Below are 17,456 nucleotides of genomic sequence, written 5' to 3'. Positions count from 1 at the left end.
AATGTATGAATAACAAACTATATAAAAAACTGTTGATGAAAAACCATGTTTAACTTCTGGGAGGGAAATTGAAAAACATTTCAATTGTTGTTAAATTATTGGTAGCAATTCTTTATTCAGTTTAAAGTGTGTTTCAATTGACTTTGTCGTGTGTGTGTGGATTACAAAATACCTTTACGACGCACAAGAACTTAGTCACAACTTTTCGAATATAACAACCTATAAATGTATATAAAAATGATGTTCATTCTCTCTCGGATTGTACATAATTTAAACTACGTCTAGAACCAGGGGGGGAGGGGACACACAAAATGTGAATGTGTTGGATGTTTGCTGATGCTTGATATGTATGCTATATACAGAATGACATCGCGAATTATCAGTCGCACTCGATTTATTGCCTGTTCATCTGTTTGTATATATATATATATATTTTTGAAATTTTATATAACTTAAGCACTCGTGTCCCTTCGATGTAAAAGAAAACCCCCGAGAATGTGAACCCTATGGAGGGGTATCCTACAGCTCGTCGTGCTTGGGGCCAGAGAACTCGTCGTGCGAGATATAGCCGTTCTTGTCCTTGTCCTCGTGCTGGAAGATCTCCTCCACCAGCTTGTCGTTCTCAGCGAGCATGTTCTTCAGCTCGGATGAATCCTGACCCTCCACGGCGGTCATTTGCTTCTTCAGATACTCGCTGACCTGGTTGGGTGGTAAATGGGTTTGATTTTTGATTAGAAATATGTTTTTAAATATGTTGGCAATACGAAAAGTAAGTATTATTAGGGGCAGAAATAATTTGATGACTAATTTGATTTCAGATTATAATTACAGATTTTTTATATAATATTTATCATATTTTTAAAGGTTTAAAAAGTTTAAAGGATCAATTAAAATAGATCACATCTATAGGAAAATTATTTAGGAACTCGAAAATATCTTTATAAATTGTAAATAGTAACGATTTATATGTATTTATCTTTTTATCTTTAAGTTCTTCTGATCCCTCATTATCTTTGGAATATAATATACTTTTTAATATTTTCAAAACTATCAAAACAAGATTTTTAAATTCAAAATATCTCTTTTCTGTAATTATTAAAAATCAAATAAATCCCTCATTATTTCTGCCCAATTGTTAGTAACTTGTAACCAAACCCAACGGATATTTCAGTGTAGAGAGTAGACATGGAATATATATAAAACAAAAGTGCGATCCATACATAGACGATTACCTCTTCGCGACTCAGCTGCTTGTCGGCATTCTCATCGATCTCCTTGAAGACATTCGTGGTGGCTGGGGCATTACCAATATTGATCAGCTCCACCTCAAAGACAAGGGTAGCCTTGGGCGGGATGACATTGCCGGCACCCTGATCACCATAACCAAGCTGGGGAGGAATGGTCAGCTTGCGCTTCTCACCTGTTTAAATTTTAAGGTAAAAATACAATGTAATTTAAAGGATTTTCCTAGGTATAAAAAAGAGTTTGGTTAGCACTTACCCACGCACATGTCGAGCAGACCCTGATCCCAACCCTTAATCACCTGGCCAGCGCCCAATTGGAATGTGAAGGGCTGGTCGCGGTCAAAGCTGCAAAAAAAAGAGGAAAAACAAATTGTTAGATGCTTGTTAGCCGCCAAAGTTTCAAGTGCCGTCAGGTGTCGCCGGGGAATCACCATAAAGCGAAACAATTCATCATACTTCATCTCACTCTCTTTTTTTTTTTTTTGTTTTTTTTGAGTCTATAAAATTATTTATTTGATGGTCTTGCTAAGCGAATTTACTTTAATTTGTTAAGCGTAAAAAAAAGGGGGGCTTCTGCTCAGGTATGCATGAGAATGTCGCGTCTTGAGCTTGATGTATGATGTGGCACAGTTGCAAGTTGGTATTGGGAGCTTCCAAGGAGCCCATTTGATGATGATTATGATATATAGAAATGGTTACCATCTCAGGTTAGGGGGTAGATGGCAATAAACACGTTGTAAAATGCCTTTTATAGGCTTAGGTTTTGAGTGGTGTATTTTTTTTTTCGAGGAAATTTAAAATTAAGGGGTGGCAAAAATAACAAATTTATATACTCTTTATGGGGTAATTCAATAAATCATAAAGATTATATGGCTTATATTTAGTTGAGTAGGTTTTTAATAAAGTCTGACGTTTTAATATTCATTTAAAACTTTTTTTAAAGAATATATTTAATGAAAGTTTAGATTTATTTTAATTTTTGATAATTAAGACCGGAAATAGGTTTAACCTAATTATTTAAGCAGAATGAATGCAAGTATAAAACTTATAAAACCCTAAAATATATTATTAAAATATTAAGAAAAAACTATTTAATATGTTTTCTGAATATATATAATTTTTTTAAAATTTATTAACGAAAGAAAATAAAATATTTTCCTATTAGGAATAAGCCTTAACCTCCCACAAATACTAAATTAAATATAACAACTCAAGCATTTTGTGCCAAAAATATTTTTACTTTAATTCTTAGTGTTTTTGCAGCCTTCAAATATTTTAATTTAATATTTAAATCTATTATTTTTTCATCCTAAACATTATTTAAATTTTGTCCTTCATTCAGAGGCTCAAAAAAAACATTTTGTTGAAGAACTTTGAACCAGCTCTCCAGAGATCTGAACTTGGCAATTGAAATGTGACGCCAGGGCCTGCTCCGACTGCAGGGAAAGTTTGTTAGCATTTTCTTCTACTGTTTTTTTTTTTTTTGGCAACTCTCCTGTTGTGCATCATTATTGTATTATTATTGTTGTTTGTTAAGAAAGTTTCAGTGTTCAAGTGACGCGGGTAAATGTTTCCTTAAACTTGCAGGGAATCTCCTACAAGTTTAAAAACGAGACAGATTATTGCAGGCGAGAGGAGCCAAGAAAACAAATGATTAACCAGGAGTCACCCACATGGACGGAAAAAAGTTCTAGGGGAGAGCTTGGAGCTTGTCTGTTAAATATTTTATGTGCATCTCCTGGGCATTTTGCAAACATTTTTACATGCTCCGGCTGTTGTTTCAAATTCGAGTTCAAGTCACAAACGATGATGGGGCCAGAAAGTGGAGGAGGAGGAGCTGTGGCAATGCGGCAAGTGGCATGCGGATTGCCGCTGAATAATCCACCCAACCAAAAAAAAAAGGAAGAAAAACCCGGCAGCGGTTAAGTGTGACTCTGGAGCGTAACCAAAGTGTCGTCGTTGTCGTCGTCGTCGTGGCGGACGTTCCTGCTTTTTTGTCGCCGGCTTTCGCTCAAGTGCAAATCTCCAGATGAAATAAAAAAGCGTAAAAAATTTGCCATTCCCATGTTCCTATGTTTGGATGTGTTTTTCTGGGATTACGCCGCCTCGCATCCCAAGGAAGACACCTTTATTTCGGTTGTAGCGCTGCTGTCTCTGTGGCTGCTTTGAATTTTTATTGCATTATTTTCCATGAATTTCTAGTAATATGTGAAATATTTTATAGAGTCTTCCTTCTGGTTTTGTGTGGTGCTTTTAGGGCTTTATCTTGGAAGTGCTTACATCTTGATTCCTGCTAATTTATGCGATTTTTCGGAGGCTTAGAAAGGAAGCTACATAAGCTATTGTTTATTTTCTAGATCAATGACTGTTGTTTAGTCGAAAAAATAGAGAAGGGGAAAGAGTAATATCCTATATTTTTCCTAAATAATTCTAAATTCAATACTAAATCTAAAATAAAATAGTTTTATAATATTTTCCACTCTTTCTATATTTGAGATTATAGTAAATATTTTTCCACCTTTATTAAATACCAATAAACCCATTTAAAACCTTCAACAAATATCCACATTAACCCCCCTCTAATTATTCATTAAGCTCACAAAGTTTTCACCTTTTTTTCAACTTCCATTTTCCTCTTAATTTAACACTCTTTGCAAATGGTAAACCTTTAATGGGAAAAATCGTTTAAAAACCCCGAACGACGACGAGTCGTAAATAAATTAATAAAATCGTTTAAACGTGTTGATTGTTTCAGTCAGTTGCCCAGTTGTGTTGCTCGGACTTCCGTGTCCTTCGTCCTGTTTGTGCCCCCTGAAGGCAATCAAATATTTATGAATTACCGAGAAAGACAAACAAAAGGTCGGTCAGCTGAGATCGGGTCTGGCATTCAACATTCGCAGGTGGACAAATAATAAACCGGCGATGTGCAGCAGGTCGCAATTGAAATGGCAATTGCCATTGCAGTTACGCAATTGTTTGGGGAAAAATAAGTTTAAAAAAAAAATGTATATAGATATTTTGCAAGCGTATCTACAAGCGGTTTTACCAGTGGTTTTCTGGTATTTATTTTGGCCAAGTTAGAGGTGCTTAAGGTGGATCTACACCGGAGCATATGTGCTTCTTTTTCGGGCACTTTTATGGCCAGCCCCGTGCACATTATCATAAAGTCAGAGGAAAAATGTAAACTCATTCATCCAGTCACTAAATATTTAATAAGTTTCGATTTCATTCTTCCCGCCACTGCCACGGATACCAATTCGAATCCCTGTTTTGTATCTGCGAATTGCGAGCCGACGACGAGTCCCGGGTCCCAACGCATCGCATAATTTAAAATGCAGCTCAATGGGCGCCCAAACATCCGTTCCCTCCCATCATCTACGTGATTCCGCACCATGGGTGGTGAGTAAGCGGTGGGTAAGCGGTGGCATTGCCACCCGAAATCATACCACGTCACTCCGCCAAACTTCAGACACATTCAATCCAATCAAATTGAATCCTTTTGGGCTCCCTTGATGACCTCGTTTTATGTGTCCGGCCAGCAAGAAAAGTTATAAAATCAAATATGCAACCGCAATTCCTTCGGCATCGGTTGCCTCTTATTTTTTTTGGGGGGTTTGGGTAGAGCGACAAGTTGCGATTAACGTGCACCAAGGACAAGAAGGACTCCTGCAGGACCTCTGTCCCTGGATTCCTCTCTGTGGGCTTGGTCAACGTGCGAACAATTCACACAAAAACTCCAAAAGTTTGAACAAGTTTGAACCCCTGCACTGGCAGAAAAGAGGGTAAAGATTTAAAAAATGTTAAGGAATAAGATTTTTGCTGACTTAAGGTTATAGTCAGTTATAGTCAAGAAACAATTTGGTTGGTTAAAAATCAGTACATCCTTGGATTCATACTTGGTTTTTTTTTTAAATATTATTCTAACCCTTTCTCCTTCTCTTTGGACTAAAATTCCCAACTGGTTCTAGCTTTAAACCAGGGAAAACCACGCCGACAATGAGTGATGAAGGTCCCCGACAATGTTGCAACCAAAAATACACCCGTCTTTAGCTTGTATTTGATAAACTAAACACAAAACCCTGCTGAATTTCTTTCAGATTCTTTTCCTGCCTTTTAAGCCCCCTATTTCCCTCAGTGCCTAGACAAGTGCCTTACGGGACACCCGAATTTATGCCCCAGCTGGCGGCATCACGTTCCTGCACCCCTTCACTCCCAGGCACGCAAAAAAAAGAAGTAGGAACACTGCTGTAAATTCTGGAAATAAAAATTGCCACCGTTGAAGCTCATTAATTATTTAAACTATCTACAAATGTGTCTGAGTTTCGGGCAAAAGGGAAATATATTCGTGGCAGAAGTTGCCATAAAACTCAGACAGACGTCGGCTGTTGCAGTTGCACGGAGAAAACCCAGCGGCAGTTGATTGCTTCCACATGGTAATGAGCTTTAGATTTAGTGGCCAACTTTAATGTCGAAGCTGTTGCACTTCATAAATGTTTAGCCTTGGTGTCAAGGTTTTTTTTTTTGCGGCGATTAAGGTCTCTTTCCTTGATTTTTCACCTTTTATTTTATTTTTTTGTTGCCAACCCGTTCAAGGTTGTGCCACTAAAACTTTCACTTTGATGCATTTTATGCTGTTGCTGATGTTTCTTTACGCACTCTGCGTTTGGACATTAAATTGCAAGGGGAAAATGGGTGACAAAAAGGGGGGAAAAGTAAAGAAAAATGGGTGGAGAGCTTTGGGTGGTTAAGGAGGAGTTTTGCACTTGGCACATACAAATCATGGCAGCGCCCAAAAGCGACAACATCGCAAGTTATGGCCCGATGCCTCTCAGGTAACTGACTTATGCTCTTCTTTTTACTTTAGCTTCCTCTTGTTTACTCTGGCGTTGCGTTGTCAAAAATCTGTGAAACATGTTTTCTGAAGATGCCAGCAACTACACAAAAAAATTGGTTGCACTCGAGCGAATTTCTAAAGATTTGTACAAAAAGAAAGTCCCCAGAAGAAAGGAAATCATAAATCAATTAAAGCTCATTTATGTTTTCATTTCCTATTATAGTTTTTAATTTTTTTTTGTCTATTTTTTGTTTAGCCAAACTTTCACCCTAGAAAATATACCCAAATTTACATGTTAATCAAAAGTGTCGCACAAAGGTGTGAAATGACCTGAAACACTATAAATGGTTACCTTCCAATGACTTAAATTGCTTGGAAAAAGATATTTTGGGATTTTTTTTTATTTAGTTAATGAAATTTAAACTTAATAGAAAATAAGCACAAATGTTCAATGATTTTTAACTAGTTAATAATGTCAAATATTCTATATATATAAAAAACTAAGATGACAAAAAATATGGAAATTTGTATAGCCGATAGAAAAATCGCTATTTTAACGTTTCGATATATGTGCGATAATTCGATATTCTTCTTGATACTTTTGACTAAGGTAATAGAAAAAAGAGATATATAAATAGCATGTCTGGGGCATTGTAATTATTTTATTTTAACTTCAAATTCATATTATATCGTACATTTCCTCTTGAAATCCCTATAAAGAATTTACTTCTTTAAAGAACCCCTTCCTATAAATATTTTAAAAATATCTCCCTTAGGTTTTTACCATATTTTCTCTTGCTTCCGCGAAACTTTAAGCGAAAAACCCTAACAATGTTTGGTACTTTCAGTGCCCCGAAGTAACAAATTAATTTCACCAGAAGAGTGACATAGCCCGAAAGAGCCACCGTTGCACATGAGAAACTTCGTGGGGGAGGCAGGCGGCACATCATACTACATACTATATATCATAGGAGGTGAGGTGAGACCCTCTGGGTGGTTGTAGTGTATTCATGTTACGCGTCAGGCTGATTAGAATATAGCGGCGAGAGGCTAAATAATTTATGCGGCCAAAAGAAGGTCTGCGGGTCAAAAGTAGAGTAAAGTAGATACCTCTACTTGTTGCCGAGAAAAAAAAAATGAGGGAGGAAGCTAGAGAACTACAGTTGCCTTCGCTGAAGAGTCATTGACAAACTGTGGTTGCACGTGACCTGGAGCCAGGGCTATGACAGGTAGAGCTCCAACTTCCTTGTCCTAACAGAGACAATGAAAATAAAAGCAAGCTGGCACGTGACAGGACTCTAGCTCTCGTCCTGCTCATTATTGAATTAGTTATGAAAAGACAAAGATGGAGCATTTTTAATTGTCCGAAAATGAAAATGAAAAGATCTGTCTTCTCTCATTTTATAAATTTTATTTTGAGGCAACGAAATACCTTGTAATCCTTTTTAATAACAATTAAGCACGTATGCTTCGTGGGTCCTTTTTATGCCTGTGTGTGCTTAGGACAGACTGTTTCCAATTTGAGTGGCATTTCAATAAGCAGAATTCAATCGCCAGGACCTGTCAAGTGCACATAAAAAGGCTCCTCCACTTAATCTATCTTTCCACCGTAAGAATAATAAAAAAAAACTCATCTTTTAAACCTTTTCGCAGGCAAAAAGCTTAATTATCTTGGGAGACAGAAAGAGTAGCCGGCTTTCAGGCAGCTAATTTCCGCTGCAACCCAGACTATATAGCCTAAAACCCCGTCAAAGGAGATAGAGCGCCTCCTTCTCGGGGCCAAAGAAATGACTGGAAAAAGATTCTTTTAGCATAAAGGAGGCAGTAGAAGGTAGAAAAGGGGGTGATTTTCAAGGGGGTGCAGGCGGCAAGCTGTCGACATCCTTGACTGCACTTGACTGGCAAAGTGCCTGGCTTGCTGTTTGGCCAAGTTCGAGGGCATTTAAGCCGCAGCCGCAACCAACAGGTGGCAAAAGCCAAAGAGAGAGGACGCACTCTGATTGAGTTAGTTAGTTTCTCTCTCTTTCTCTCTGTTGGCCACGCTAAATTTAACAGCAATTGCGAAACTTTCAAGCCCGGCCAAAAAGGTGAACTTCCACATAATTTGCCACCCCAAAAACTCACTCAAGGTGAGGCCCAAAAACTAAAACAGGACAAAATTCCAGCTCTCATGAAAGGAGGTACTCCATAGTTTAGCATATAAAGATGTAATGGGAAAAATAAAAAGGGTTAAATTCAGGCAGACAGACTAGAAACATTTACAAAATCATTTCCTTCATAAGAGACACAATTTTCTGGTCATAAAATTAAATCAAAATTTGATAAGTCCAAAAATGAAGTGAAGTTGCAGAGAATGGGTTGATTTTTGCCCCCTCAAAATAGTAGAGTGAAAAAAGCTTATGCTATATTTATATACCCTCATGGTCGGCTATATATCAGTGAAGATAATCTAGTTTCAGTTGCTTATCAACAAGTTTTTTGCTTCAGCTGATATCAATAAATATACAGATAATGAATTTGAGCGCTTGCCAAAATGATTACACGCATGGAAAAGATTGTTTTATATTTAGCGAAAGGGTGATTTTTGTATTTTAAGCTTAATGAAGAAATTGTATCCTTTTGGAAAAAGGAGCAGCTTTCTGGCTGGGCTTTAATTGGGTTGGCTGTCCTTTGTTGGGAAGAAGGGCCTGCTGTTGTGGTTTTAAGTTAACCGCACAACTTATACAATTTATGGCACTTTGGTTAAAAGGTTACAAATGAGAAGTCGTGGGGATTGATTATATTTTAATTTATTTTCTTAGGCATTTTTATAAATATATTCTTTTATTTTCTAGGCTATAACCTTGCACCTTGAAACATTTTCCACCGGAAGATGAGTTCTTTGCTTTATGAAGTCCAAAATCCAGGGCCAACTCACAATGACCGCAGAACAGAGACAACAACAAAAAAAAAGGCAGGAAAAGCGGCTCATTCAGGCATGGAAAATGCAACAAAAACACAAAAAGAGCAGCAGCAGTAGCAGCGACAATGCAACAATGAGATCGCTTATCAGTTGGCGTCTAATTTACGACAATGAGCCGCCGTGACGACAACAACGACGACAGACTGACTATGCAGCTGACTCTACCAACCAACCAACCAACCGGCTTTAATCCCATACGTGGCCAACCGATGTATATCGGTGAGTATATGTTAATCTCCTTGGGGAAGGGGGAGATTACAGTCGCAATTGGCTTTAAAAATTGCAGCGTTCTGAACTTTGACATTACCACAAAAATTTTGGGGATAATTATAAAGATTTATGAGCTAAAAAAATGAAATTTAATAGAATCTGATTTTGGAATTACTTTAACAATTAAATTTTTATAATAAAACCAACTTCTTAATGATGAATAACTATTTTTGGACTTATAAATAAGGGGTTTTCTAGGAAGGTACAAGTTCCCATGTACTTTAATGGAAATTTAGCTCTCCATTTCTATAAAGACTTAATTAAAGTGTGGACTCACCTCGAGTCGAACTTCTTGCCATCGGCCAGCAGGGTTCCGGTGTAATGCATGGTGAGGGAATCGCCGGACTTGGATTTTTGTTCACATCCCTCGGGCAGACTGATCACGTCCACCTTCAGATCCTCGGCGCTGACCAGGCTGATGGCCAAAAGGCACGACAAAACGAGAATGGATTTCAACATGGCTGAAAAAATGAAAGAAAACTTGATTACCGAAAAAAATCTGTAAAATCTCGTTATTTAAACTTTAAACACTCAACAACAAAGTAAAAGATCAGTTTGAGTATATTAAAGTTAGTAATAAAGTTAATATAATATTAACCCAAATTTATGACTTCATTTGGTCAAATTGCCATATAAAAGCTAAACAAAAATGATCAGACTGCTAGAAAAAAATAAATGTTTGCTCGCCAGACCATCAACTAATAATTAAGCACTCTAAGCATGTGCAATGATCTGTTAAATAGGCAATAAAAAAACCCCACTAATTAGTGAGTGAATGAATATCTGCCATACCTGGAGTGTATTAAACCTTAAAGCTTATGGTAATCCTTGGAAATTATTATCTCGGCACTAACTCGAAAGTAAACCAAGCCACTAATGCTGAGGCCAATTGGATGTACGCCAACTTTTATACACCCCAGAAACATCAATCCGCTCTCCAACATCTTTGGCTTAATCATCGCTCGCATTCAAAAGCGTTGCACAAGCGTTAAATTTTGAATTTAAACCAATTACTACGGTACCCGGGTAGGTGTAACATCTCTTTTCGGTTTGTTTTTGCTCAACAGTGTAAAGTTGAAATTGAAATTGAAAGAGGGGTCGGTCGGCAGCGATTGCGAGCGAATGGGATGCGGCAAACAGCAAAAATTAGTCATTATGCAAATGTGCAATTCATTTCAGAGTGTGAGGAGGGAGCTGCTGCCGATTTCGACCAGCCAGCCAACCAGCTTGTACCATTCGGATGGCCAGCTGGAGGGGATTATGCAAGCCGTGGCTAAAGCCAACAAAATTATTGCGCGTACATGGTGGCGTATGCGTAATGTCCAGCGCGGTAAATTCCAATTGGATGTCGGATGTGGGTGTTGCTTTTTTTTTTTTTTTTTTTAATGAAAGTTTGGCGATGAAAGCGCGTAGGTCGCCTTAATAAAAGAAGGTAAAACTAAAATAAAGCATCGCTTAAAACAAAAAAGGAAAGCTAACTATGGCCAATGGGAATGTTTTAATACCCTACAGTTTGAGTCAGTTAAAACTAAGCCAAGTGTCTTAAAAATAAGATTGAACCTTTACGATTTAGATATCTAATATCTAATAAAATTTAGTTATTTTATAACAAATGTCAAATATTTATATAAAACTTCTTTTAAAACTCCAAAAAAAATCCCAAAAATTAATTTATACTTTTTAATCTCTGTAAACATATTTCAAAATATAATTTTAAAGCTTAATTTTTCAAAATCATGCTAATGTTGGTGATAGGGAATATATTTTTATCCATTATAAATATTTAAACAATTTTTTAATATAAAAAACTGTCTTACTAACTCTTAAAAGATGAAGCTTATCAATTCTCGGGGGTACCCAGACCTCGAAAGGGTATATCAGATAATTTGCAACACAAAAAATTCAAATCGTTGATAAAAAATAAAAAATAACTCAAAATGGCATACAAAAAAATAACACAAAAAAAAAACTGAAATATGGGCGACTTTATATAGTTGGAAAACTTTCACTAATGGAAAGGCAATGGTCAAGCCTCAATTACGTGGAATCGGCATTAACATCTCTCCCGATCTTTGCTTCAGCTTCTTCTTGCTCTGCTCTCCTTTTGTTTCTGCTTCTTTTTTTATATTTTTGTAAGTTGGCCTTTTTTTGGGGGGCTCTTAAAACCTGTTGGGGGCGAGCAGCTTCTTCTTTTTCACCTGTGTATTTTCATCTCCTTTTTCTTTGTATCTTTCGTATCTTTTAAAAGAAGAGAAAAAAAAGTTCAGTGAACTGCCGGAGGTACGAAGTTTACCGTTAAACCTCCAATTGACAAACCGGCGCTAAATGTTTTCGGGAAAATTTCTTCTTAAGCTACACGTCATTAGTTTTTCTTCTTGCTTTCGAAACAACAACAAAATGCTAATTATTGAGCGACGATCGTGGTTAGTCGGAGGGAAAACAACAATAACAACAAGTGCCAGAAACCGCCCGGCAATATTTTTTTATATTATTTTTATGGTTTTCAAGCGATAAGCTGGACAGCTCCATCTCTCCCTCTCTCTCTCTCTCTTAGGCTATTGCCGGCCTCTTTCGTTCAATTTTCTAGAGGCCTACGGATACATGTGTGAGTGTGTGCGTGAACTGAATATGAATGAAAGAGACACGACAGCAATGGCAAAGTACACGCTTTCTTCGATTTCTCGACGTTTTGTTTCTTAATGAGCACATTTTATAAATATTTACGCTAAGCCAAGCACACGAGTTTCGGTCTGATATCTGCAAATATACCTTTTGTCTTCCACAAAACGGATATCACTCGGTTCCGGCGGAGGGACGGATGGGGGCGGATGCGATGGATCGGCGAGAAACACACACAAAACACGCGAGCAAACGGCGAGAGTAAGCGAGGTACGTCCACTGCGATCGAAGTGCGGCACTGAATTGCTGGAAGCCGCGGCGTCGAAGTAGCTTTACTACTCGCGGTCGCTACACTGAGAGAAATAGTCTACAAAAAGATTAGACCCTTAAAATAGAGGTTAATTTCTTTTACCTAATTCTTTATCGAAATATAAACTACTTTAGTAGAAGTTGTAATTTAAGTGGCCTATAAATTTTAAATATTTTTGATTTAAGTGATTATTTTTTATTAAATTCATACTCTATTTCACTTATCATTTATGGTAAAGAATTTTTCTAAGTGCATCCACATGCTCCCACAAAAAGAGAGTGTATGTGGAAAAGAGACAAAGTGATATACCCCATACTTAAGCCCCAAGTGAAAGAGTACGGGGGAGAAAAAGATCAAGAGCGGAATTCAACTGGTGATCCCAGTGGTGGGAAGCAAAAAGAGAGCACTTGTCCACGTAATCAAGTTGATTGTGATTCTCAGGGGCGGATCAAGTGAATGAAAAAATGAATGATAAAATAAACAAGAAGGAAAGCTAACTTCGGAAAGCCGAATTTTTAGTACCCTTGCAGTTTGCAATAGATCAGTAGATTCATTTTAAAATCTATCATAACTAAAGCAAAACTGCACTAATTTATAATCGGAAAGCTTTTCTGTACTGATTTTTATTAGATTAACAATCTTTTTATTGTTTATTTTTATTTATTCTTTCTTTTGTTTATACATTTTAAAAAATTTTAATGATGTTACCCCCTTATACATTTTTGTATTTTCAAAAGAACATAGTTTGATCGACTCTGCTGATAAAAAAATATATTTCTTACTTACAGAGAAAATGAAAGCACTTGAACATATTCCAAAAATGTAATTTGTTGTTTTTTAGTTAATTATTGTTTGAAAAAACGTTAACCAAAAACCGAAGGATGCGAAAATATATGGAACACAGAGGACACACAACCTACTCGAGCAATTATTCGAATGTAACTGAAAGGAAGCTGCGACAGGATTCAAACGGGTCAACATGTTGCTAGCAACATTTTTGCCACAAAGTTTTGGAAACATTAAAGCTCCGCCTACTTTTTTAGAAAGCGCAGGCGCCGAAATTTTCGGGAGGAGCTAAATGGAATAATCTAATTAAATGATTGGATAATAGAAAAATATTTTAATTATAGAAAAATAACAAAAATAATAGCAATTAATCAAAAACAGTGCCTAAAATATTCCCACTTAGTGTTTAATTAGGCAAGAAATTGTCAGAAATTAATAAATCAAAGCCACTTGGAACCGGTGTAATCTCAATAAATTTAAAAATAGCTTTATCAATAAACAAAAAACTCGAATAACCTAATGATTTTTCTTTGTCAATCCATATATTAATCTCATTACTGCAAAACGACAAGCTTTGCTCAATAAATTTGTCACTTTGCTTATTTATTTCATTTTAGTTAAGCTTCCCATAGCTTTGGCCTGATATCTGTTGAGCTTAGCTCTGGCTGGTCTATAATATATATTATTCTAACTATGGGCACTCCCATGGATACCGAAAGTAGCACCCTTGGATCTTTTTACGCCCCACTGAGCGCCGACGAGCAATAGATAGATCGAATCAATTAAACGTAAACTGTCTAAATTAATTGAAAAATCAGTCGAAATCAGTGGCACTCTCAAAACGGTCGTGCGTGTGGTGTTCAAATCCTAAAAAAAAAATGCGTCAAGAAGTGCAAAATAAACCCCAAATGGGGAATCGATCTATGGGCTTTGCCCTTAAGCGCAGGAACGACCGTTTTGTGGTGGAGCCTATCGGAGGAATTGAGAATCCAGCCTATGAACCCGATCTCGGTGGGGATATAGCCACAACAAGTGAATTTGCTCGAAAATGGCGAGTATATATTTAAAGGTTTCTTACCTTTTTTTTTTAATCGAAGTGGGAGATGTCAAGCAGTGCTTACTTGAAGGTGTGTCAGCTGTTCATAGAAAAGGGCAGTAAAATTGTATAAATTATAGTGATAAGCACTTAGTGCCTTCGAAAGCTCCTTACTGGCTCATACATTTAATCTTATAGAGTACTTACTATGCATTCATTTTAAGTTCAACAAACCTTAATTAACAAAAATCCCATTTCCGATATTAATATTCATTTATAATTACAATACATTTTATTTGTGTTAACAAAAGGCTAAAAAAAACAGCAACTAAAAATAACCCCTTATAAGGATCTAACTTCTAATATTTAAGAATTAACCATATAAAATTAAAGCTAATCTAAAATCCCATGGTGTGCCGGGTCTTGGGTCGCTTGGCGGGCGGTGGATTGATGTCAAGGCCACATTCGATGATTGTGTTCTCTCCAGGCTGTAGAATAGAAGGCATCTGGAAGGTGACTCTCCGTTCAGGAGTGAAATTATCCGTAGGATATACGTAATCCTCATTTAGCGGAACTATGGATACCTCGGAATACTCTGCTGTCATGGCGTCATACAGCTTCGGTAGATTAGTGCCCGGCACTAGATTGGGATTACGTCGTTCGGTCTCCTCGTCTGCCTCCAATTCCAGTCGGAGTTCCGCTGGTTCGCTGGACAGTTTATCTAACCAGCTGGCCATGCGATTCTCTGGCTCCAATTCCTTTGGCAACTTTTCGTCTATCATTTCCCTGGTCACATCGCGTGCATGATCGTATTCCTCCATATCCCAGACATCTAGCATCCTTACGGTAAGCATATCCTTAAAGCGGGCCATCTGATAGGCAGACTTTTGCCAAGATCCACGATTGATGCCCTTATCTTTTTTGAAATTAAACTTAACTGGTTGCTTATCTTTGGATTGCTGTGTCACTTGCTTTTTGGTCTTGTTTTTGAGTTTCTTTTTGCCCTTCTTATCGAGTTTCTTCTTCTGGCCTCGCCCTTTGCTCTTGGTTATTTCTAGTTCTTCTTCTTCATCATCGTCTGAAATATCTGAATCCTCAATTCCCCAGTCTATCTCGATATCTTCCACGATCATGGGCTTAACATCGGGCTGAGGTCTCTTGCCTGCCTCTCTAAAAATCTCTCTCATCTGTGGTATAGATTGCACTTCGGTGCAGCGAAGTTTCTGGCTTTGCACACAGTTCTGGACTTGACTTGTATAGTAGCTAATGGCTGTGGTGTTGTGCAGGCCCGTTCGTAACTCCTCAATGCGCTCGCTTTCATTGCGAGTCCTTAGTCTCTGGGAGTAGAGATCGCCCAGGCTGTTGGCTGTCAGGAGCTGAGCAAAGCCTTGGTCGTTGACATTCTCCAGACAGCTGAATCGCAGGCCGGTAATACAGGTCTTTACCCTTTCCGTAAGATCAGCATAGACATCCACGCAGCCCCTCAGTCGTGCATCCAACAGGGCTTCTTGCAGCGAGGGAGGAGCATATGGCATGGCTGGTGAGAACAGTTCATCTATATTCGAGGCCTGAGATCCCTTCAGTTCACAGATACGCTGATCGCTAGGCAGAAGGCCTCCCAAGGCTATAAATTCGCTGTCGTCGTGGGCGCATGTGTCCATAAAACACGGCGGATAGGTCATTTGATGGGTCCACGTGACCACCGCACGATCGGTGAGATTTTTACCCAGGCAGCGCAGGTCCAAGCAGTGCAGCTTGTGATTGCTGGCCACATACAGTAAGTTAGGATTCACGCCCTTGCCCAAGCAGGAGAAGGTCTCGCAGGTCTTGGAACGAAAACTGCTGGCATAGCAGGGATTCAGTGGCCGATCGCATCTCTCGTCCACTGTGAGAAGCACCGGCTGGGTGAGAAAGTGAAATGTGCTTCCATCCGCTGGCATTAATTGTGCCCAGGTACTGGTAGAATGCTGCAGTCCTTTGACCCAACAAACATCATGTTTGGCCACATCCTGTTGGGTTATAATGTCCAGGAAGCGTAGAGAGCGATCTTGGGAGGCCAAGGCCAGGACATTAGGCTTACCCAACGATTGGGAGACGCTTGTAAAAGGCGCCGCCTGACTGCTAAACTGGCTTTGGCGAATCAGTTGGTATTCTGGCAACTCAGACTCCTCCTCCTGAGGCTCCTGGCGCTTCAACTCGTACAGGGATATCTCGTTGAGAAAGCGCCCCATGAACATGTGGCCATGATTCACCCCAAAACTCTCCACTGGCAGTATTTCAAAGAGTTCGCTGGAGGTTTCCTGCAGCTTTTCCGAGTGAATTGTCTGCCACATATTCAGATTACTGTTGATGGCGGATATGTGCAGGTCGTTCAGCTTCTTACCGCTGACATGCATCACTAGGCTGCTGTCTTCGAAAGGCATCGTGTTGATGTTGCCGCCTGTGTAATAATAATCGTAGCTGTCCCGGAAGAATGGATTCTCCTGCCCAGCTATATGCTCCGCCATGTCGAAGAGCCTTATATCGTAGATATTTTCCATATGTTTCTTTTCCCGCTGCTTCATCCGCTTGGTCTCCTTCCCATACTGAACCTTGTAGACGTTTAAATTCCGACTCCAGTAGTCGTAGTACTGCGGTCTCTGGACGCAGGGCTCCACGTGCGGCGAGTGGCCGTCGAGGGGCAGGAACACGGGTATTGGTACCTCGACCAAACAGCTGGGAAATATCTGATCCTCGTCTTCGTCCAGCTCGTGCAGTTCTTGCCCCAACATGCCGGTGTTTAGAGCCGGACAAGATGAGTGCTGCACCACTTCCAGGGCGCGTCGCAACACCGCCTCCTGTTCATTTCTCTCCGGATTTTCGTCCTTGTCAGAATCACTGTCGGAATCCGATTCATTATCACTGCCCTTGGACTGCAGCGAGGCATTCAACCTGGACAGCTCCTGGGATATTCTGTAGCGTCGCGGCATGGCTGCAAAAGAAATGAGGCTTTAAGTGGCTTCAAAAGCTTGTAATCAGAGGAATATACTTGGTTGATGGTTGATAATATCTTTCAAACCTACGCGCAAAGTTTTATATTTACAGCATGCTGTTTCTTTTTCTTCTTCTGTCGCACTAAACAGCTGTTGAGTGATGGTATTTTAGTAGTAGGGTGGTATTTTTTTTAGCGCGGTCACACTTCGATTTTTTTTAAAAGAAAATAGGTAACGTAAATAAATATATTTGTTAAAATACATAAAAATAAAATAGAAAAAAAGTATTTTAAAAATGGACTTATTACGTGCTTGCAGCTAATAAGAAAGAGAGAGAGAGAGAGAAAACAAGCTAGTATCGATATTACTAATACTGTTTTCCTGGTTACAGCTGCCAATTTAGCTATTTTCCCTCTAAATCTA

At 38.6% G+C, this 17,456-nt stretch overlaps 3 protein-coding genes and 1 pseudogene across 6 annotated transcripts; 1 reads left to right on the top strand and 3 right to left on the bottom strand.

The window, feature by feature from the left end:
* Nucleotides 1-84: 84 nt before the first annotated feature.
* Fkbp14 (peptidyl-prolyl cis-trans isomerase Fkb14) lies at nt 85-12,241 on the bottom strand. Of its 3 annotated transcripts, none has more exons than XM_017166835.1 (5): nt 12,080-12,241; nt 9,588-9,771; nt 1,501-1,589; nt 1,221-1,420; nt 85-699 (listed from the first exon to the last, which is right to left on the bottom strand). In XM_017166835.1, exons 2-5 carry the CDS (start codon nt 9,767-9,769, stop codon nt 520-522), a joined length of 651 nt encoding a protein of 216 aa, XP_017022324.1. In that variant the 5' UTR covers nt 9,770-9,771; nt 12,080-12,241; the 3' UTR covers nt 85-519. The 3 variants fall into 3 exon arrangements, with proteins under 3 accessions (XP_017022324.1, XP_070140373.1, XP_017022325.1); XM_070284272.1 differs by lacking the exon at nt 12,080-12,241 and adding an exon at nt 10,103-10,235; XM_017166836.2 differs by lacking the exon at nt 12,080-12,241 and having other exon boundaries at nt 1,233-1,420.
* Nucleotides 2,700-6,049, bottom strand: LOC138927986 (uncharacterized; annotated as a pseudogene).
* A 1,662-nt stretch (nt 12,242-13,903) lies between the features above and the next one.
* Nucleotides 13,904-14,092, top strand: LOC121502881 (uncharacterized). The gene has a single exon (XM_041776879.1). It carries the CDS (start codon nt 13,904-13,906, stop codon nt 14,090-14,092), a length of 189 nt encoding a protein of 62 aa, XP_041632813.1.
* A 262-nt stretch (nt 14,093-14,354) lies between these two features.
* Nucleotides 14,355-17,208, bottom strand: TAF1C-like (TATA box-binding protein-associated factor RNA polymerase I subunit C-like). 2 transcript variants are annotated; one of them, XM_017166819.3, is made up of 2 exons: nt 17,124-17,157; nt 14,355-17,032 (listed from the first exon to the last, which is right to left on the bottom strand). In XM_017166819.3, exon 2 carries the CDS (start codon nt 17,028-17,030, stop codon nt 14,460-14,462), a length of 2,571 nt encoding a protein of 856 aa, XP_017022308.1. In that variant the 5' UTR covers nt 17,031-17,032; nt 17,124-17,157; the 3' UTR covers nt 14,355-14,459. The 2 variants fall into 2 exon arrangements, with proteins under 2 accessions (XP_017022308.1, XP_017022306.1); XM_017166817.3 differs by having other exon boundaries at nt 14,356-17,032; nt 17,090-17,208.
* Between the last annotated feature and the right edge of the window lie 248 nt (nt 17,209-17,456).

This window comes from Drosophila kikkawai, chromosome 2R (genome assembly GCF_030179895.1).
Source record: "Drosophila kikkawai strain 14028-0561.14 chromosome 2R, DkikHiC1v2, whole genome shotgun sequence".
NCBI lineage: Eukaryota > Metazoa > Arthropoda > Insecta > Diptera > Drosophilidae > Drosophila > Drosophila kikkawai.
The sequence above is the reverse complement of the archived record's forward strand: the minus strand, read 5'-3'. Positions and strand labels throughout refer to the sequence as shown.